The 21,324-nt window shown below is 44.3% G+C and overlaps 2 protein-coding genes across 3 annotated transcripts; both read left to right on the top strand.

Annotated features, from left to right (window-relative positions):
• Positions 1-987: 987 nt before the first annotated feature.
• Positions 988-14,213, top strand: ALG8 (ALG8 alpha-1,3-glucosyltransferase). 2 transcript variants are annotated; one of them, XM_064644881.1, is made up of 13 exons: positions 988-1,740; positions 2,617-2,695; positions 3,954-4,147; positions 5,677-5,786; positions 7,260-7,327; positions 7,869-7,995; positions 8,587-8,690; positions 8,799-8,923; positions 9,246-9,343; positions 10,195-10,300; positions 10,978-11,075; positions 12,155-12,227; positions 13,582-14,213. In XM_064644881.1, the coding sequence occupies exons 1-13, from the start codon at positions 1,586-1,588 to the stop codon at positions 13,811-13,813; spliced, it is 1,569 nt and encodes a 522-aa protein (XP_064500951.1). In that variant the 5' UTR covers positions 988-1,585; the 3' UTR covers positions 13,814-14,213. The 2 variants fall into 2 exon arrangements, with proteins under 2 accessions (XP_064500951.1, XP_064500950.1); XM_064644880.1 differs by having other exon boundaries at positions 991-1,740; positions 8,799-8,919; positions 9,204-9,343; positions 10,161-10,300.
• Positions 14,214-16,106: 1,893 nt separating this feature from the next.
• On the top strand, positions 16,107-18,586 carry NDUFC2 (NADH:ubiquinone oxidoreductase subunit C2). Its single transcript, XM_064644886.1, has 3 exons — positions 16,107-16,318; positions 17,407-17,550; positions 18,395-18,586. The coding sequence occupies exons 1-3, from the start codon at positions 16,180-16,182 to the stop codon at positions 18,442-18,444; spliced, it is 333 nt and encodes a 110-aa protein (XP_064500956.1). The 5' UTR covers positions 16,107-16,179; the 3' UTR covers positions 18,445-18,586.
• The last annotated feature ends 2,738 nt before the right edge of the window (positions 18,587-21,324 follow it).

Raw genomic sequence — 21,324 nt, 5'->3', positions numbered from 1 at the left:
GTGATTCCATGCAGCTCCTACAAGGTCCTATTCCTAAATTCATGAAGGTTTGCTGTAAGGAAGCAAGAAGGCATCAGCCTTGTATGCATCTACCCTGCAGGCTGGGAGGAAGGTGTTAAAAATTGAGCTTTTTCCTCCAAAAGAATGCTTTGTACCTGGAAGCTGACTCGGACACCAACGACACTGGTTTGAGATGGCACCTCCCTGGAGCAGAGGTAAGCTGGTGTAATTGGAAGCAGCTTCAGCCTCGTGAAGGTTGGGTGGCCTCACATCACCCAGGCCCAACAGTGCCCAGCTCCGTAAGTGGTCCCACAGCCAATCAACCTCACAACATTCAGAGTCAACTACCCAGCCCCACTGCAGGTCCCACACCCACCCAGTCCCACATCACCCATGTTAGAGGAAAGCCACTGCCTGAGCATTCTCACACCGCTCAAGGAGTTGCACACACACCACCTGAGAACTTTAACAGCAAGGACCAGAGTCCCTTCACAGTGGGTGGCTCCAGTGAGCCCCAGCTCGTGCCCCTTTCAACTCCTCACCCACACACACACTCACTGTCAGGCGAGCTTTCTCCTTCTTCAGGCTCAACCCTGGGTTTCCTGTAGCAGTCTCAGTGCTGGACTTATAAATGTTAATGGAGTACAGCAGCAGGTCAGCTCAAGCTGCGTGCCTCCACAAAGGGACCCCAAACAAAGAAATCCCTGAGCTTTTTATCTCTGAGAATAAGGGTTTATTCTGCATGCTCATTATTCACATGCTTCTTGGTCCAACAGTGATTTTTGGTCTGGGGCCTTCTAACACCTTATTGGAGTCTTCTTCTGTGTTCATATAGACAGGACATTAACTGCTTTTGCCAAGTTGGAGCTTCTGCTGATGGCTGCAGCCTCCCTGTCTTCTGGTTTGTACTTCTTGTGCACCTGCTTGCTGGCAGAGCATGGGAATCTGAAAAATCCTTGATTTTGAGTAAGCACTACTTAGCAGCAATTAAAAATCACTGTATTATCAATGGTATTTTAATAATAAATTCAAAACACAGCACTGTACCAATTACTAAGAAGAAAATTAACTTTGTTCCAGCCAAAAGCATATCCAGGTGAAAGTTCAGCCTAAGACTTCAGCAAATCCAGCTGCTCATGCTAAGTAAAGCCAGGTGAGCAGCATGCTAAATCACACACTATTAGAGCTCTTAAGTGACTTGTTCTTATTTAAAACTCGTTAAGCTAAACAAGTAAGACCTCTCAGCAACCACTCAACCCCACATCACAGAATGAATCATAGAGCGTTAAGGATTGGAAGGGACCTTAAAGATCATGCAGTTCCAGCCCCCTGCCATGGGCAGGGACACCTTCCATTAGACTAGGTTACTCAGAGTCCCATCCAACGTGGCCTTGAGTACGGCCAGGGATGGGGCATCTACAGCTTCTCAGGGCAACCTGTGCCAATGCCTCAGCACACTCACGCAGATAAACCACTTCCCGATATCCAACCCGAATTTCCCCTATTTCGGTTCGTGCCCATGACAGCGAGACGCGGAGCGCTCCCCGCGCATGCGTAGTGGCGCTCCCCACGCCGCTGCGGGCGGATGGGCGGGGCGGGCGCGCGCTTCAAACCGAGGAGGCGGGCGCGGCGCATGCGCAGCGTTGGGGGCTCGCGCGCCATGGCGGCGGGCGGCCGCGGCTGGTTCCGCGCGCTGGCGCTCGGCGTGTCCTTCCTCAAGTGCCTCCTGATCCCCGCATAGTAAGGAGCGGCCCTGGGCATGAGGCGGGAGCGGGTGGCGCTGGGCTGCCCCGAACCCCTGGGGGCGGTGGCCGCGGGCGGCGTGGGGCCGCCGTCCCCTTGTGTTCCCCGGGTTGGTGAGGGGAGCGGGGCGGCGCCGCCTGTGCGGCGTGGCACAGCTTTGCTTTTGTCTTTGGGAGCCCTTCCAGCCCCTCCCGGCTGGCTGTTCGCGTTAGTTTTAAGGTTTGGGTTGTTTAATGTGCTGGAACGTTAGCGCTTCATAATTTTAAAAGTTTTTTTACCGTGGGAAAAGAAAACAAACAACAACCAAATTGGTATAAAAAGTCAGTTAAAACCTGGAATTTCGCTTTAATTGTCTAAAAAGGCTAAGCTATAAATAGTTCTTGCCCTTTAGCCAGCTATATGAGTGACTTTTTACACGGTCAGATAGTGATGGGACAAGGAGGAACGACTTTAAACTAAAAGAGGAGAGATTTAGGTTAGATGTCAAGAAAATATGCTTCCCTGCGAGGATGGCAAGGTACTGGCACAGGTTGCCCAGAGCTGCTGCGGCTGCCCTATCCCTGAAAGTGTTCAAGACCGGGTTGGATGGGGCTTTGAGCAATCTGGTCTAGTGGAAGGTTCCCTGCCCATGGCAGGGGAGTGGAACTAGGTGATCTTTAAGGTCCCTTCCAACCCAGCACATTCAAGGATTCTCTCATATATCCTTGGCACAAAGTTCATGCAGCATCTTTGCTGCTGTTTCAGTTACTTGACCACAGTTGTACCCTAGAGCTCATCAGTAGAGACTTCCTTTTTACCTGCCTATGGTGAGGTACTCTGAAATGTTTCTCCTTTAAGTGCATGTGTGTGACATTTAATATACCCCTTCTGTAGTTATTCCACAGATTTTGAAGTACATAGGAACTGGCTTGCCATCACCCACAACTTACCCCTTTCTCAGTGGTACTATGAGGTAAGTATGTTTGGGGTTTTTTAGCTGTGTATGAATTATAGGCACATTGGGTATGTCAGACTTTGTGAATGCTGGAAGAAGTGGGTGGGTGTCATGCAGTGGGACAGAAACATACCAGTCACAATTTGTTGGCCCTGTGTAGCATTAGTTAAAAAAATGAGAGTTCTTTTGGGAAGCTGCAAGTACTTAAGAAGGCAGAATGGCAAGAGCAGTTAAGGCATGTGGGTTATTAGAAAGGCTGTGTAGCGCAGGAGCAAGTTGCATGGTAGTCTTAAATTGCTGCTTGCTTCGCTCTTGTCCTGGATAATACACAGTTATCAGAATATAAAATGAATAATGCAGATGAGTATAGACATATGTATGTTATGAAATCAATCACTTTAGTAAAGTTTTGAGCCTTTGCTCATGTACTAGTAGTGTGCATTGATTTTTGTCTAGATGAATCAACTTTAAGTTTGTGATAGACTCAGCCTATATAATTGGGTTTTAATCTATCTTATAGTATCTTCTGGAGTATAGGGATACATATCACAGACTTTAGTACTCCTCCACTTAAGCATCTGGGACCTGTGTATCCAGGAGTAAACGATTTGTGTAGGTCAGAACTTCGTAAGGCTGATCGAGTATTGTAAACCACATTTCTGTGATGCCAGCACGATCCCAGTGCCAGAGGATAGGATGCCTTTTATCAGCATGAGATAAGCATTTGGGAACATGCACACTGAAAACTATACCTCGTCCCAACCTGCTCTGTTTTTCCTTCTTCCTCTCCTATTCCCACAGCCAAGGATTGTTCAGAGCATAACAGCTGTCCTTATAGGAAAAGATCACATAATGCCATTTGGTCTTGATAAGGTCATACGAGAGTTAAGACTTATGAATGAGTTATTTTGAGACAAGGCTGATTGTGTTGGTACTTGCTCCAATGTAGACCAATATTCGCTGTGATCTGTTTTACTGAGATTTTTTAATATTGGCCCTCTTACTGTAAGTTGATTTATAAAGAACAGACAGTTATATATTGGTTAGGTGCAGATACATAAAATGCTGTTTAATCTTTTCCTACTAATCAGGAGATGTCCTGTCTCTCTACCAGTACTGCAAAAGAACAGCTTAAATCATGCTCAGCACCACAGAGCTGGCTACTCACTGTGGAGTAGTTTCTGTTAAATAGAGGCTACTGAGATAAAACGCATCAGCTGAAGGACTGCAAGCAGCATGGGGTGTCTTAAACTATTTAATCTTCTTTTGTTGTTAGGCAACTTCGGAATGGACCCTGGATTATCCACCGTTTTTTGCCTGGTTTGAATACGCACTCTCGCACGTGGCCAAGTACTTCGACCCGCAGATGTTGGTTATCGAAAACCTGAATTACACCAGTCGTGCAACCATTTTCTTCCAAAGACTTTCTGTCATTTTTACTGATATCCTCTTCATATATGGAGTTCATGAGTAAGTCTTAACATTCTAATTTTAGGGACAGTGGGTAGTCTTTAATACGTGCCACAACAAATAACTGTACGAATGAGCTTGTAAATGCATGGAAATGCCGAAGTTGCTTTAACCTATTCAAGGAGAAATTTGGAATACAGTGCTAAATACAATCTAATGTTTTGTTCTGGGAGATGCAGTTTCTGTACATGTGGTAGATTTGCATGCAGTCAGGCATTAGCTGCTGTTTCATGTGTTATAGTTGGTTTTGTTTCTGTCACTGGGTTCATGTTGTAGGACTTGCAGGACAGCTTGTGTGCTCAGAATAGGCTTTTTTCTTGTTATTTTTCTTGCTACTCTGTTTCTTGCTACTTTATGCTTCTTCTAGAGTAGAAGCATAAAGGAAATTTGTCACAAAGTATCAAATATGCAAAGTTGCTCCGGTGTTTTTGGTATTTTTGATGATAAACTGATTATTCCAAGTCTAATAGAAAAATAATAGGATTGGATACTTTCAGTGTGCCCTGACTTTGTAAAGAAGTATTTATCTAATACCTAAAGAGTAGAGTGGAGGATGTTTTGAGAACTATGTTGTCTACCTTAATGATTTGGCTGTAACAGTCTTCCCTAGTTTTAATCTGTCAATCAAAATCCAGGTAGAAAATTCTCTGACTGGAGCACTGCCTAAGCCCTTTTATTTACTTTATTTGAAATGAGCTAGCTTTGCATTGTGACTTTTTTTTCTTTTTGTTGTTTTGGCTCACAGATATATGAATGTGGGGCTGAAGGCTCAGGGCTGGTGTCTGCATGGGGTCATTTTGCTAAGAGAGGTGATAGATGTCCCATGCCTGGAAAAATTCAAGGCCAGGTTGGACAGGGCTTTAAGCAATCTGGTCTAGTGGAAGGTGTCCCTGCCCATGGCAGGGGGTATGGACTACATGACCTTGAAAGGTCCCTTCCAACTCAAACCATTTCATGATTCCGTATATGAGCTGGCTTTCTTAAAATGGCTCTACAATAGTATTTCAACACAAATCATCTGTAACTTTTTAATCTGACCTAACCTTGCCTTCAAAAATAATATGAACCATATTGCTTCACGCAGAGAAGTAATAGGATTTTTAACCAACAGAGATAACTCATAATATTGAGGGAGGGGGGATGGAAGAAGTTAATGTCCAACCTTAAATACAACTTGGTGTGTTGTCTCCAGATGTAGCAATAAATTGCTCATCCATGATGGCAAGCAGGCTGTGACAGCTTTACACTTAGTGAATGCAGGACTTGAGCCTGAGGCTAAGTTAGTTAACATCAGCTTTAGTATGTGGAACACACTACGGCTTTGAAATTGAAAATCCTTCTTTTACTAAACTTTATTCATGACATTGTCATGACACTGCCCTTGATGAATTTAGCAAGGATTTTATCATCGTCTTCCATCCTAATAAAAGGGCTAACTTCAGATTAAGTGCACCTTTCAGCTCTTTAAACCAGCAATGCTTTTGTTGTCTGTTTGAATTAAAACTTCTGTTTCTTCTGCCTTTATTCAGGTGCTGCAGATGCATAAATGGAAAACGAGCTGCAAAGGATATCCTGGAAAAACCAGCATTTATTCTTGCTGTTCTGCTCTTGTGGAATTTTGGGTTGTTAATTGTGGATCGTATCCTTTCAAACCATTATGGACTGTTTGTGTTATTTTGTTGGTTTAACAACCTGTTACAGTGTGTGGTACCAATTCATATTACTATCACAGCAAATAACGCTACTGGTTTTGTTTCTGAGGTTATTTAACTAACTTCATGTTTTTATTAGAATTCTTATTTGGCAAAATGAAAATTAGTCAGTTCTTCGTCTGATTTGCCAGAACTGCAGGAGAATCAACCAGTCTGGCAGCAATGTGTCTGTTCCTGTTGGGTGCTCCTCCTCCACCTGCCTACAGAAGTATTAGCAGACAGGCTCTATTTTCTGGGTGTGATTCCAAGTTTGTCCCATGGCAAGGAAAATCTTCAAAGCTCTTTAAGTTCAGACTGTATTCAATTGGCTAATGTTATATGGGAATTAGGGAGGCTTTCTAAAAGAAGATATCACAGAATAGAATCGTAGAGTTGAGTTGGGTTGGAAGGGACCTTAAAGATCATCTAGTTTCAACACCCATGCCACAGGAAAGGACACCTTCCACTAGACCAGGTTGCTCAAAGCGTCATCCAGCCTGACCTTGAACACTTCCAGGGATGAGGAATCCAGAGCTGCTCTGGGCAACCTGCTCCTGTTCTGGTTGCCAGGAACTGTCACCAGAAACTGAGAAATTGACCACTTTGTTAGGTTAAAAAGTTGACATCACTTTATTCAGTGCAGAGGTATGTGGGGATAGCTCCACAAAACGTGTATATCAGTTATCAAAAGTTTTGACTATTTATACACTTCAGCAAACAAAGGAATTAATGTTCATTGGCTTACAAGTTACATAGTTCTCTTCATTAATTAGTGTTCTCTCATCTATTGGTTATTGATTTCTTGCTTCTCATGCTAATTAGTTCACATTTTCAGTCTTTTTGTTATCTTTTTCTCAGATAGGACATCTCTGGGTTATGTAACATGTCTTTGTGGTTTATAAATTCTGCATTCCTGGTGTTCAGTTCTCAAAAATAAATTATCTTCCAGGCTTCGTTAGCCAAGCCCTAAACTTCTAATTTGTTGTTCTAACACATGGACATTACCCAGAGCTTGCCCATCAACCATTATCTATTTCACCAACTAAATCTCTTCTCAACATTTTCTCCAACTGCTGCATAGGCTCTATTTTAAGAAATATAACTTGTTTGGTAACACTAGTGCTTAAAAATTTAAGTGGAGATTTAATCTGTTTTTGGTTTGTCTTATATAAGTTGCATAATACATATGTAGATTGTTGTGTTTCATTTCATCAAGGTAATGTGCTAGCATTAGTAGATTTTGTGTCTAAGAGTACTAACAGTTAATGTTAAATAATAATTCAGCGTGGTGTGAATTTAAGATTGCTTTCTTGATTTAAATTCCATTTTAATTTGAATTTATTGTTCAGAACTTTGAGTCTTCCCCAGAAAACATAATAGTAAAGAAACCTTGCTTTATTCCTTTCTTAACTCAAGTTCAGATATTCACTTCCAGTACAATGGCTTTCTGTTTGGGCTGATGCTTCTTTCTGTTGCTCGTCTGTGTCAGGTAAACTCAAGTGACTCTCATCTATTTGTTGCCATATGTGTTTAGGTGCATTAATTCACTTCATTGAGCTGCCCATGTTGAAGGCAGTGGTAGTGGCTTGATGTTGAGGTGTGCAAAGCTGGATGTCTAATTATTTGTTGAGTTTCGGAGGGAGGAGGAGAGCTTGAAACTCACCATAATTGCTTGCTAATGCTGCAGCATTGCAATTCCCACTGAGAAAACTAAATTCTGTATTACAGCTAAGCAATGTGGCATCATTTCTTGCCATCCTCTTTCAAATCACCAGTCCTTAGAAAACATACTTCTGAAGCTGTGGGGAAGGGAGGCCTGTCCCAGTTGTCCAAGTATTCTGTGACACAATAGTTTCCTTCTCCATACCTTTTGTGCATAATACTACTGAGTTTGTAATTTGAAGTAAATACTTTTTTTTTTTTTTTAATGCCTGTAATAACTGTCCCATCGCCGTAGGAGTACAACAGGGGACCATTAAGAGTTAGTACAGAGTACAGGAAAAAGAGCTTGGGTTTTGTTTTTCTTTTAGAAAAGGTATTTGGAGGGCGCTCTTCTTTTTGCTGTTCTTCTGCATTTCAAACACATCTACTTGTACGTGGCCCCAGCATATGGCATTTATTTGTTACGATCCTATTGTTTTACTGCAAATAATGCAGGTAAGATGGGGTTTTCCTCACTGGCTTTTGGGGACTGGGTGATCAGTGCAACTAGGGGAACACTCAAGATATGCAGATGCAATTGGAACAAAATGGCTGTGTGTCAAACAAAAATTCTCCTTGAGAGCAGAATTGACAGGATCTTGCAAGATCTTTGAAATACATTTGTTTCTGTACAATTCCTGTTACTTTGAGTCCTTTGTTAAGTTCTTTGTTAAGAGGAACGAGCACGAACCAACTGCAGGTGGCACTTGGAGGCCATAAGAACTGTTATGATTGCATCAGAAGCCATTTCAAAGTCCTTCTTTGAGTTTCTCTCCAATTTTTAGCACTAAAACATGCCTGATACTCCTCATGTGAACAGGGAAGGTAAATTTGGAAAACAGCAAAAGATTGCAGCTCCTGCATTCTACAGTGTGGAAAAAGATAAATGCCAGCTGACTGTTGAAGGAAGCAACTGAATGTATTGCCGTAAAAGGCTGTGTGCCCCTTCTAAAATAGGTGCTATCAATTCCCTGTCAGTGTGGAATGCTTTGTCTCCCTTTCCACTTCCCACAGTAACTGTTTTCATAATTCATTTGTTTCTTGTAGATGGATCCCTGAAGTGGAGAAGTTTCAGCTTTCTTCATGTAACTCTTCTGGGACTGATTGTCTGTCTTGTTTCTGCTCTTTCTTTGGGACCCTTCCTAGTATTGGTAATAACCCCTTTTTCACATGTTATTCCCCAGACCTGTTAAAAAATTGCCTTATAAAAATACCATGTCTTGTCTAAAGAGGTCGTTTCTTTCTTCTGTTTTCTGTAGGGCCAGCTGCCTCAAGTCATTTCACGGCTTTTTCCTTTCAAGCGAGGCCTCTGCCATGCCTATTGGGCCCCCAACTTCTGGGCTTTGTACAATGCCATGGATAAAGCACTAACAATTCTTGGTCAGTATGCTGATCTTTCTGCTTGGTGCCATTTGCTGATAGAGCTCTCTGGATTTTAGTCTGCCCCACTTGAAATGCATGTAGTAAATTACGTTTTCAGATTGCTATAAATCATCTGATTGTCCACGTAATGTAATGTGTAAGTTCTCAGCAGTAGGTCAGAGATCAATCACTTCCCTCTGCTATCCTTTACAAAAAGAAAAGACTTGTCCATTTACTTAGTTCAGCTGCTTCATTTTCTTTATTGGCACTTCTCAGTTTGTGCTTCTTTGTTTTGTTTGTAGGTTTAAAGTGCAATTTTCTTGATCACACAAAAATCCCTAAAGCCTCCATGACAGGAGGGCTGGTTCAAGAATTTCAGCACACTGTCCTCCCTTCAGTGACTCCACTGGCAACATTAATCTGTACTTTCATAGCTATATTGGTAAGAACAACTAATATTTTTTGAAACTTCGCATGTTTTGTCCCTATTAGGTTTTAATTGATTAGTGTATACTTCACAGGAATTTTAATTCTAGGGCAACAAATATGTTTTCTTTAAAAAAATTAATAAAGCCAGTTATTAGAATAAATTTGGACTTAATATCTTTCTTGATACACAATAAAACTTTCTTCGAATATGAACTTACATTTATGGCCCCTGTCAATGGTTAAAAGAGTGTTAAAAGCAAACTTGGATCAAAACCAGTCTGTGTGCTGAGCTAGAAGTAACCTTTTGTGGTAGAAGGTAGTTGACGTGGGTGGAGTTCCTGATGGAGCTGTTTGAGCAGCTTGCAGTGTTCCTAACAGCATGAGCCACAGATAAATGTAGTGTTCTTCACATGGCAAGCACAGAATGAGAGGTTCAGTAAGGAATTACCCAAATACACAGTTCTTTTCACTTTAATGAGTAACTAGCCTTTAATGGGAAATCTTTGTTTCAACACCATCATGTGGTGACTTTGATAAAATGAATTTAGTGACTTAGATTGAAAGACAGTTCTTGCATGCAAATGGCAGGGAGTCGGCTGTGGTCTTTCAGTCTGCTTTCCCCTCCTGTTATTTCGACAGAATTCCTTCAGGCTCTACTCATACACCCAAATAGATCTGGTTCGTCCAGTGCTATATAATGCCTGTGCCACACAAGCACAAACCTGGGTGCAGTGGGGTGTATTAACATTGAAAAATCTCTTTGGACGATGGCTTGTGTTCGGGATTGCCAAACTTTTCACTGAAGTCCTGTTTTTGCCTGTTGTTTCTAGCCCTCTGTTTTCTGTCTTTGGTTTAAACCTCAAGGGCCCAGAGGCTTTCTGCAGTGCCTTGTTCTTTGTGCGCTGAGCTCCTTCATGTTTGGCTGGCACGTGCATGAAAAAGCAATACTCCTTGCTATTCTGCCTTTAAGGTAAGTGAGTTTTGTACACAGAAGTTGGCCAAAGTGGACCTGCAACCACTTGTTAAGGAATCCTCCAAGGGGATCACTTTGTTTTCAGTATATTTCAGAAGATGAACGTGTTTATAGAATGTCTTAAGCTGGAACAGTGTAGTGCACTTAAATTAATTTCAGGCACAGATCAAACCTTGATGAGTGCTGTGGTTCATGTTCTAAAATGCTGGATAGATTGGTCAGCAGCCAGCTGAGGAAAGGGATCTTCTGCACTGTGCTTGACAAGAATAATACGCAGTTCCTACCAAAAGAACTTTATGCCTGCCTAGGGTAGAAGTAGGCTGTAGTTCATAAACTGCCTGACCAGTATTGCTCCAAAGTGTATTTTCCTCCCTCAGAGATTTAGTGATGTTTAAGCTCTTGTGTTCTGTCAGGCCTTGCCAGTAGTTTTGTTCAGTGGGTGTGTGGTTTTCCGGGGGAGGGTTTCCTGGATAATTTTTCTCTTGTATTTTTATTTCTGGGGCTATGTAGTTTGGAAGCAGGAGACTTCATCACAGGTCCAGTGTTTGGAGGGACTGTGGTACCATGAAGCTACTTGACCTTTCTTCACTCTCTTGTGAATTGTGTAGTGCTCTGCTGAAATTAAGTTTCTTTACTAAAAGACAAAAGCATAACAAATTCTTGTCATTTTTTAGCTTGTTGTCTATTCAGAGAGCCAAGGATGCTGGCATCTACTTGATTCTGACAACAACAGGGCATTTCTCACTTTTTCCATTGTTGTTCACTCCACCAGGTAAAGTATTCTTCTTTCTGTGGTTTCACCTTACTACTTTGGGTTTTTTTCCTGAGATGTCATGCAGGTAATGGGTTTGGATTAATTTATATAATACCTTGAAAGTTGCAAGGAGGCTGTATGTCAGCCTGTTTCCATAAATGCAAACTCTCCAACTAGTAAAAAGAATCATTGGGTTAAAAAGCTATAGAAAGACCATAGTTGAAATAGGCCTCAAGTTGAAATAGGGATGAGAAGTTGTCAGTCAATATTTGTTATCCCTTGCTCTGCCACAGTTCCAGAAACCTCCCGTTGTCATAACCATGTCAGGCAAAACTGATGAAGACAATTTGAAACTACAGCCCTGGCAGGCTGTTTTCCAGCTGACTGCTTCCTTATGCTGCCAGTACTGTGCTTAAATTAAAAAATCATGTAGTAGCATCAGTTAAGTCAGTGCGTGTAGAGACAGATGTGTCTTTGTGACCAAAACCTGTTTGTTCCTTCGTTCACCTCCTACCTTTTCAATTAATCAGGGGCCTGTTTGCTTTTCTCAAACTCCAGGCCATGGTGGTTACGACAACACTGTAACACTGAATTGATTGTCATCCTTCTGGGAGAGTTCAGATCCAGGCACTCACAATCTTTTGGTCTGACAGTGCTGCTTATTTGTGACAGCTGCTGCCTTCAGAAATAAGAAACTTGCTCTGCTTTCTCTATTAGTTAATTTTTATCTCGTGTGCGACGTAGAGCTCAATAGTGTTGATTTGCCTGTCATTTTTGCTTTAATCACTTCCCAGTGATTTGTGATTTCTTTTGAATAGGGAAATGTTATTTGCAGTGCTATCACAAGTTGTAATTATAATTATTGTGTTCAGTATGTTTATAGATAATTGAAGTAAGTGTATTGCAAATGCTTGGCATTTGCTGTAGTAAACATCTATGCTTATTTTTAGTATCCTGAGTAGTAAAACATGTAGGTCTGCAGAAAATAAATTTGAACAATGCAAGCGTGACTAGTAGGATTTAAAGATAGTGCAATTCATATGGCAAAAAGTTTTCATAATTAATTCTAAAAGTCCATAATGTTCTTTGCTTTTCAGAACTTCCACTTAAAATACTGCTTATGCTGCTGTTTACTGTTTATAGCTTCTCTTCATTGAAATCTCTATTCAGGTAATTAAAGAAACTTCATTCTCAGTGCCAGGAACAACAACATTTCTTCTGGCACTGGAAACAGTCTTGTCTTAGGGGGGGCAAACAGCACAGAAAACCGATGCTGAAGTATCAGGTTGAAGTGTTACTAGTCAAAAGATGCTGCTGCAGCAGTTCTCAGGAGGCAGTGCCTTAGTTAGGATTATTACAGCACATCCTGGTTATGTTTGAGTTGTGACAGCTGCCCAGTTAGTCCCAGCAGGCTGTAGATCCCCACCTGCCTGATATCCTGTTAAAGCATGGAGTTGTGATGCTGTATCCTGTGAGGATTTAATTCAGTCTTGGAGCACTTACTACAGTGAGTTATCTGGCGATTGTTTATCTTACTCTGCTCTGGTTTTTTACAGTAGTATTTTAATGTGTGGAAGGGACAGGTTATAAATAACGTACATTACAAGCTGTGATTTGTCAACCAAGCTGCAAACATTTGGCTGCCAGAACATGTAATTGTCCAAATCATCCTGTGTAGTTTTACAGCCTATTGATCTCTTACCTACTTGACCAAAGATACTGCTTATCCTTACAACCCCTGTAGTCTCCACTTCCCTGTTTCCCAGACTTTTTTCAGGGCAAAACCAAGCTGTAATGAGGGATGTCAAAAGGGCTGTAAACATGTGTTCAGTACTTCAAGCACCTGTTTTTTGTAGGTGGGTTTTTTTTGGGCGAGACTGCTTTTTCCCCCTTAGTGTTTAAGAATTCAATCATTCTGTCTCAAGAGCTCTAACTAAAAAGCTCTGTAGGAGCTTAGCTTTTGTCTAGAGATGGGACTTTTGCAAGTTTCTTGTTCCTAACTTGCCAAAACGAACAAATTCCTGCCAGAACTTGAAATTCCTTGTAAGCTATCTGCAGTCAAAACCATATCACCGATGTCCTTTGCCAGAGAGATTGGCTAGACATTACATCCTACAGAAAGCTTGGGGGAAGAGGTTAAAATAAGTGTGACATTTCCTGTCTTTGGATATAGAACAACTTTGGTGGAACAAGTGTGTGTGTGAAGGTCTGTTCAGTTATTCACTGAAAGGAGGTGGGGTGAAATACAGCAGCTGATAAGGTTTCTCCTTAGATTCCAAGGCATCTTGGAACTTGGTGTAAAAGGCACGTGATAAGGAAATTAGCTGTAGTCTTGGCTATCATGCTGGGGATTTTTGTTGTTTGGGGTTTTTTTCTGAAACTTTTTAAATTGTTATTTAAAGCCTTGTTGTGAACTAATAGATAGTCTTTGCTCTGGTCACCAGTGATAGCTGAAAAACAGAATTGTTATTTTTAGTTAACATCCTGTATTTTAACACTACCTCTTTTTTAATTCCTCTGACAGGAGAGAGAAGCCTCTCCTTAACTGGCTTGAAACAATCTACCTCATCCAACTCGTGCCTTTGGAAATCTTCTGTGAAATTATATTTCCCCTGACCCCCTGGAAATGGCACTTCCCTTTTGTCCCTCTGTTGCTGATCTCTGTATACTGTGCTCTGGGCATCACATACGCTTGGCTCAAACTCTACATCTCTGTCTTGACTGAGAGAATTCCTGTCAGACAAAAGGCCGAGTAAAGCCACAGTGCTGGGACCAGTCCCAGGATATCCCTTTGAGGGGATTACTGGCACAGTTGTATGTCACAAGAACATACAGCTCTGGATAAGACACAGTGTATGTGTACCATCGCCACATGGGGAGGTTTTCTTCCAGCACTCCTGTACTGCCCAACGAGGATACCTCTGATCAGAAGCGCTCACAGTTACTCACAGTAACGTGGAGGGCTGTGGATAAACTGTGAAGCTCAACAAGGTCCAGACTTCTGTCCCAAGGAAAACCTGCCTGATTCTCCCATTACTGTTTGTATTTGAATAAAAGTTGTTGTGTCAAATTAGAAGGGATGATTGCTGTGTAGGAGAGCGTTGTCACTGTGTTCTGTGGAACTTGTAAATTAAAAACTTGACATTTTTTCTTTGAGTATTTCTTGCATTTTTTTCAGCTCACATCTAAGCCCTGCTTTTGAGGGACACCTGCACAAGTAAGGATGTAGTGTCTAGCTGGAAACTTTGTCAAAATCTTGAACACTCAAATATCAAGTTTTTATGTGTCCATATCCCATTGACCTCCTTGTTTCATGGATACTCTTCAAAGAGGCTTTAATATTCTTTTAATACTTATTTGTGTAGCCCAGATGACCAAATTGAGGCTTGGGACTGACATGAAGAATTTTTTTTTAATACCATTAAATCTACCCTATAATGTGGCTGCATAATGGTATTTATTTCTAATTAATGTAAAAGTCTGCAACTGTAACAAAAGATCAAGTGTCCACAGTTCGTCTAGAAAGTTCAAAAAAAGGTATATTGTATTCTGCCTCTGGAATCATGTACCCTGAAAGGTAAGTTATTTCTGTGGTAAATAATTCTACTTTTTAAACCCTATATAACCATCCCTAAAAGATGTTGCTCTAGAGATTGGGGTCTGGTTTGGATTCCAGTGCTGACATGAAATGGGAGGAGAAGGGATGGATTTGTTTGGTTTTGGTTTTTCAAGTAGTTTTTGAACTTTCTTCTGTGTTAGTTGAAAAACTGGACCCCTTTGGAGAGGATAGTCCAGGGGATAGTTATGCTTTTTGAGTTCTTTGAATATTTCAGATGTTAAAAGAGAGTGGGGCTCTTGTTAGGACAGCAGGTTGAGTAGTTGCTGTGGCCATTTCTGTAACCAAATAGCTTCTGTATTTAAACTTTTCACAGTCCATTCAGACCTTCTCACTCTGTTTTTCATTACTTTCTCATAGTTTCTGCCTTTTTTACACCTCAGCAGCTTTGCCATGCTCTTTTTAGCTGCTGTGGCTGCCGTTGATGGCACGGTGCTTCTTACCACCTGTATTTTACTGCTGGTTTAGGCCTCAAAGTTCTGCACAGGGTAAAGCATCCACAGTGCTTCTGCATGGAGGTGCTGTCCTGTGTAGGGAAACAGTAATATTTAAAAAAACAAACAAAAACCCCAAACAAAACAAAAACAAACAACAACAACAAAACAAACCAAAACCAACCAAACAACAAAACAAAAAAAAAAAAAACAACTTGCCTCTTCTGCAGTAGCACCTTTGCAAGTCAAGCCTAACTCCTTCCAGAACAGGTTGCCCAGGGAAGCTGTGGTTGCCCCAGCCCTGGAAGTGTCAAAGGCCAGTTTGGACAGAGCTCTGAGGAGCCTGGTCTGGTGGAAGGTATCCCTGCACATGGCAGAGGGTTGTAATGAGATGATCTTTAAGGTCCCTTCCAACCCAAACTATTCTGTGAAATTCAGCCTGGGGTAGTGACTTAAATGACCACCTATGGCCATTCTGTAATTCCTGCTTCAACTACTGGGGAGCAGTGACTGCCCAACCTCCTCCTGTGTGGAGAAAAGTTAAGTAATACATTTTTAGGGAAGAGGCTGAGAAGCCTTTGGGACCGGTGGTGTCTTTTTAATGCAAGGGTTTTTTTAATGGCTCCATCAATCCTGCTATGGTGGCAAGTGATTTAATGTGGTTTCGTAATAATTAAAAAAGCAAAAACTAACAACATGGTGCAGGTCTCAGTATTCAATCTGTCGGCAGGACGACCTCTGAAAATTAATGGGCTTCGATTTTAGTCCTTTATCAATCCCCTAATTTACTCACCGACCGGCCTCCCTGGCCCTCCAGAGGCAAGCGGGGCCGCCTCACCCAGTGGGCTCAGGGCTGCGGGAACCCCCACCCGACCGCTGCTAGAACCGCTCAGCCTCGGGTAGGGGTGGGTAGGTGGGTTTGTGGGCCGGGAGGGTTGGATTTTGGGGTGTTTTTTGGCGAAATAACCAAAATCAGGGGAAGGCAGCGGAACGCGGGAGCGGGACGCGGGCAGGCGGCGGAAGGCGCAGCCGGCGCTCCGCTCCGCCGAGTCACCTTGGGCGGGCCGCAGCCATGGTGTTCCTGCCCGACGAGTCGCGGTCGCTGCCGCCGCCGCCGCTGTTCAACAGAGGCTCGGTCTGGCTGGGCTTCGTGGGGTGGATTACGGCGCTGCTGGACAACACCTTCAACCAGCGCCCCGTCCTCCGAGCCGGTGCGGGGAGACAAGGGGGAGCCTGAGGCGAAGGGGAAACGGGGCGGGGGGGTATCGCTGAAGTGAGGGGCTGGGGAAGGGGCTTTGGGGGATTTGGGGTCACTCTGAGGGATAAATGCAGGTGGAGGAGGGGAAACTGCCAGGAGTGAGGGGCTGGAAGGGGTAGGGGCGCTGCAGGAGTGAGTGTGTGGGATTTAGGGTGACCTTGAGGCTTATAGGGGCGGGAGTGAAGGGGAGGGGGCCCTGAGGGGGTTATAAGGAGGGATATAGTGAGGGATACGAGGGCTGGGGGTGGGGTAGAGGGAGAATGTGGGGCTTGGAAAGTGCTGTGTGGGATATGGGGTCACTCTGAGGGATAAATGAAGGGGGAGGAGGGGAAACTACTGGGAGTGAGGGGCTGGAGGGGCCTGCGGGAGCGGGTGTGGGGAATTTGGGGTGACCGTGAGGGATATTGGGGCTGGGGGAGGGAGACCTGAGGTGAGGGGATGGAGAGATAGAGCAGATTTGGAGGGCTGGGGAAGGCGGTATGTGGGATTTGGAGTGACCTTGAGGGTTGAAGGGGAGGGGGCCCTGAGATGAGAGAGTATGTGGGGCTGGTGAATGGAATGTGTGGGATTTGGGGTCAGTCGGAGGGATAAATGGGGAGGGAAGGTGAGGGAACCCTGAGTGAGGAGTGGTGGGAGGCTTGGAGGGGAATGGGGTGCTCTGTTGTGATTTTGGATGTCTCTGTGAGGGGATGGGAGTGAAGGAGTGGGAGCCCTGAAATGAGGGGTTTGTTGGCCGGGGGGGGAGTTGGAGGTAGTTGGAGGGGGCTGAGAAAGGGACGTGGTATGGGTGTGGAGGGGATTTGAGGTGACTCTCTGAGGGATATGGAGGGCAGGAAGGGGAAGGAGCCCTGAGGAAAGGGGGTCTCTCCGGGGGTCTGGCAGGGGCCATGGGAGGTGTGGGTGTGTAGGGACCTTCACTGGGGGAAAGCAGGGAGGGAGGTGCTGGGGCATGAGGGACCCGGGGAAAGCAGGGGGCTGCCTGAGGCCCCCAGGGAGAGGAGCTGGGACAGGGGGACATGGACATTCCTCTTCCTGCTGCAGGTGTTCACCGCCAGGTCCTGTTCACCACCGTGGGGTGGTTTGTTGGCTACTACCTGGCGAAACGTTCAGATTACATCTATGCCAAAAAGGACAGAGAGCTGTTGGAGTACGTCAGGCATCACCCAGAAGACTTTAAGGCGGCAGGTACGATGAGTTGGTTTTTTAAATGAGACCTCAGCCTGCCTTATGTTCCAGTTAACAAGTGCTAACGTGTGTAAAGATATTGCTGAGCTAAGTCTCTCCCGCTTATTCACAATCTAAATTGCAACAGTATTAAGGATTTTATGATATGAAAATAGATATTTTTATTGAGCTGTTGATCTGCCTTGATGACCACCTCTTCCTCTTAAAAGCTTTTTTTAATATAGAAATAGCAGAACAAAAAGAAAATAAGAATAGACCAAACTGGTACCACTGAAGAAGAAATAAAGTAATGGAAGTTAGAAAGCTCAGGTCTTATTCTTGTAACATCACAATTGTACTGTTTATTCTACAAAATGCCCATGCATGTAGATTCGGAAATTGCATGATGAATATTCAGAAAACAACCAGAGCAGGTGAAAAAAGAGTAAATAGAAATGGCAGGAAGCCTGAAGTGCTCTTGGCTTAGAGCTGTGGTGAAGAACAGCAGTTTTTTACTAAATGTGGTCACTGAGCCCAAAGAGGCCATGGCAGATTTTGGTGAAAACTGTCCATTTTCTGACACAATACAGTTAGGTGACTCTGGCTGTTGGATTGTGGTCTGCATCGTGCCATGTTGGAAAGAGTATGTACAAATAAAAAAGTGTTAATGTGGAGATGCCTTTGCAGGGATCTGTGGAGAGCCCTATGGGAAAGAAGTTATGCATTTAGTTAAAACAGCAAGCTGGTGATTCACTGTTAGTAGCAAAAATCAGATTTTTGGTGGCGTTGTTAACCTTAAGATTTTAATACAAAACATATTCCGGATTGATCTCAAATGCTGATTAGGTTTTCCCACCTCTTACAGAAAAGAAAAGAATAGGAGAGCTTTTGGAGGATTTCTACCCAATCCGCTGAGGATTTCTCCAGCGGCGACACATCACAGGATGAATTAATGCCACACCAGGAACGTCGGCAATGTGGCTGCAACTGTTGAACCGTCCATGGCTTGGAAAGTGAAGCTTCACTCGCTTTCATGTAATAAAAGCTTGATTAAATACTTTGTGTTTAATTATTTGTTCTTCTGTTCTGTTAAAGTGTGTCAATACGTGGGTGACTGATATTTGTAACAGGATAATAACTTTGATTTATCTCTTTTTCAGTTGTTTTAATTGTGGAAGTGGGAGATTGTTCACGCAGCATATACTTTAAAAAAACCAGAGTGTAGTTGTGTAAGTTCCTCCTCTTTATTTCTCAGTGGCATTTCTCCTGACCCTTGAGCATGCCTTTGACCAGCCCTGCAGGTGCTGCAGCCAAAGTCTTGCTGTGAAATTAGTTCTGAACAGCTAACAAAAATATATGTGCTTCCTAATTAATTCCCTCTCGATATTTTGCATTCTTATGTTGCTTTTTCTTTGCTGGCAATGAGGATCCAACCTTTCTGCCTTCTCACTTGGTTGTTGGCTCCTAAATCCACATACTGAACACAAATGTTCCAGATGGGCTGTGGATCTGCAGCTCTTAAAAATGTCACTGCAGGGTGCTTGGCACCTCTGGGGTTAAAACACTTCCAGCTGAGGCTGCTCCAGTTGTGACAGTTTTTTATCTAATTACCTTTTTTGGCTGGGTTTCAGTATCTGCCCTGCTTCCTCCTGCACTGCCTCTGTCCCTGTGTATGTTTTGTGAGACTTCCTGCTCTCTGCAGCATCTCAAAGCTCTTTCTTGAGCACCTCTTCCCTGGGGAGGCCTCTCACCATGCCCTGGGTGCTGTTCCCTCACCCCTGCTTCCCGCCGGTGCTGTACAGAGGGATGGGATAGTTGGATACCTCCCAGGGTTTGATTCTGCTCTCAGGTGATGTTCCAGCAGAACTTGAGAGCTCCTTGGATTGACTGGTGGAAGTGATTGCACCAGCATAGCTCTGTTTGCAGCCACTGCTGCAGCTGCTGCCTCCCCTTGCTCTGCCCACCCCTTGTGGGCCCTCCTCGCCCAGAGGGACTGGGATGAGTGTTCCCCTGGGCTGGAAGATGTCTCTGCTGAAAGCTCATTACATTAAAAAGGGAAATGACAATCAGACGGATTAAACCACAGATTCATAGAAGGGGTAAGATGGGAAGGGACCATTGAAGGTCATCTAGTCCAACCTCCCTGCTCAAGCAGGGTCCCCTAGAATATATTACGCAGGATTGTGTCCAGACATGTCTCCAGGGAAGGAGACTCATCTGGGCAACCTGTTCTAGTGGTCAGTCACCTACCCAGTAAAGTAGTTCTTCCTCATGTTAAGGTAGAACTTCCTGTGCATTGGTTTCTGTCCATTGCCTCTTGTCCTATTGGTCAGCACCACAGAGAAGAGACTGGATCCATCCTATTGGCACCTCCCTTCAGACACTTATATACATTGATGAGATTCCCTCTAGGTCATCTCTCTCAAGGGTAAACAGGCCCAGCTCCCTCAGACTTTCCTCATAAGAGAGATGCTGCAGGCCCTTAATCATCGTTGTCACCCTCTGCTGGACCTGCTCCTGGAGCTCCATGTCTCTCTTGTGTTGGAAACAGTGCACCAGGTGAGGCCTCACCAGAGCTGAGCAGAAGGGAAGGATCCCCTCCCTGCACTGTCTTTGCCCTGAGGACACCTTGCTGGCTCACAGCCAATTCAGCTGACAGCAGAGCCAGACCTGGGGGGTCCAAGCATGGATTTGTGAGGTTCTTTCCTCCAGCATCTCCCTGAGCAGGCAATAGGCAGCAGCAGGAGGTACAGCCGAGACCAGAGCACCCCAAATTGAAAGGCAGGGGTGTGCAGATGGGAAACCTGCCCTGCAGGAGGGGTGGGGATGCTGGCAGCCCCCCATCCTTGGGAGTGGGTGGTTGTGTGATTAGGACCACTTGGGCCTGGTTAGAGAAGGGAACTTGGGGTTTCTCATTCTTTTGACATTTTGGGTCAAAGCTGTACTTTCTCTCTTGTCTTCCTGACACTGAGCCTCTGTGCCCAGGTCACTGCTCTCTGCTGGCTTTGATGCCCCTAAACAGATTTAAAGGAAGTGCTGCCATCCTGATTTGCTTCAACGATATGAACAGAAATCATATTTCCCTGTGGTGGATGGCGACAGTGCGGGTGCCCCGGGAGCCTGCCCAGGGCAGAGCAGAGCCAGCACCCCCTGCCAGGCCAGAGACGGCCTGATCTGCCCAGTCTGCCAACGTCCCACTGGGACCAGCGCTGGGTTTTTCCAGGACAAAGACCTTTCCTGTGGCTATCTAACATCTCTTATCAACTGTGGCCAGCAAGGGTGTTCAGCAGCAGCAGGGCATCCTGAGGGCTTGACGCATCCCTGGGGCAGTGTGACGCAATGCCCTGCAATCGGAGCAGGCAGAAGGTTCCTGTGACACACCGGGGTCAGGGCCAGCTGGACAGACAGCGGCTCTTAGAGACAGACCCACAAGTCCTAGGGGGTTGCAAGTGGTGCAGAAGATGTCAGCAAGCCCTTCCAGCTGTGCCAGGGCACAGACCTTTTCTGGGAACATCTTGCGTCTGTCATTGGTCGTGTTCAACAGTGATGGGGAGTGCTTCATCCTATTCCTGGTATGACACTTTGCTGGAGCACCACGAGCCTCTCCAGCTGCTGAGCATGCTGCCTGAGCCCAAAGCCACTGCTGGAGGTGACTGCAGGCCTTCCTTGCTGTGGCACTGTCATGGCTTAACCCCAGCCAGGCACCAGAACCACCAAGAGCTGCTCACTCACCCCACTACGAGTGGGATGAGGGTGAAAGTGAGAAAACACATGGGTTGACATAAAGGCAGTTTA

Source organism: Pseudopipra pipra, chromosome 2 (assembly GCF_036250125.1).
Source record: "Pseudopipra pipra isolate bDixPip1 chromosome 2, bDixPip1.hap1, whole genome shotgun sequence".
In the NCBI taxonomy this organism is placed as follows: domain Eukaryota; kingdom Metazoa; phylum Chordata; class Aves; order Passeriformes; family Pipridae; genus Pseudopipra; species Pseudopipra pipra.
Note: the sequence above shows the minus strand (reverse complement) of the source record. Positions and strands in the feature narration are given on the sequence as shown.

Bases quoted from the DNA above. Each gene is read 5' to 3' on its own strand.
- ALG8 (XM_064644880.1), top strand. From the start codon at position 1,586: ATGGGCGGGGCGGGCGCGCGCTTCAAACCGAGGAGGCGGGCGCGGCGC. The intron at 7,996-8,586 runs GTAAGATGGGGT...TGTTTCTTGTAG, and splicing joins TTTTACTGCAAATAATGCAG to ATGGATCCCTGAAGTGGAGA. The intron at 12,228-13,581 runs GTAATTAAAGAA...TTCCTCTGACAG, and splicing joins TCATTGAAATCTCTATTCAG to GAGAGAGAAGCCTCTCCTTA.
- NDUFC2 (XM_064644886.1), top strand. From the start codon at position 16,180: ATGGTGTTCCTGCCCGACGAGTCGCGGTCGCTGCCGCCGCCGCCGCTG. The intron at 16,319-17,406 runs GTGCGGGGAGAC...TTCCTGCTGCAG, and splicing joins GCGCCCCGTCCTCCGAGCCG to GTGTTCACCGCCAGGTCCTG. The intron at 17,551-18,394 runs GTACGATGAGTT...CACCTCTTACAG, and splicing joins AGAAGACTTTAAGGCGGCAG to AAAAGAAAAGAATAGGAGAG.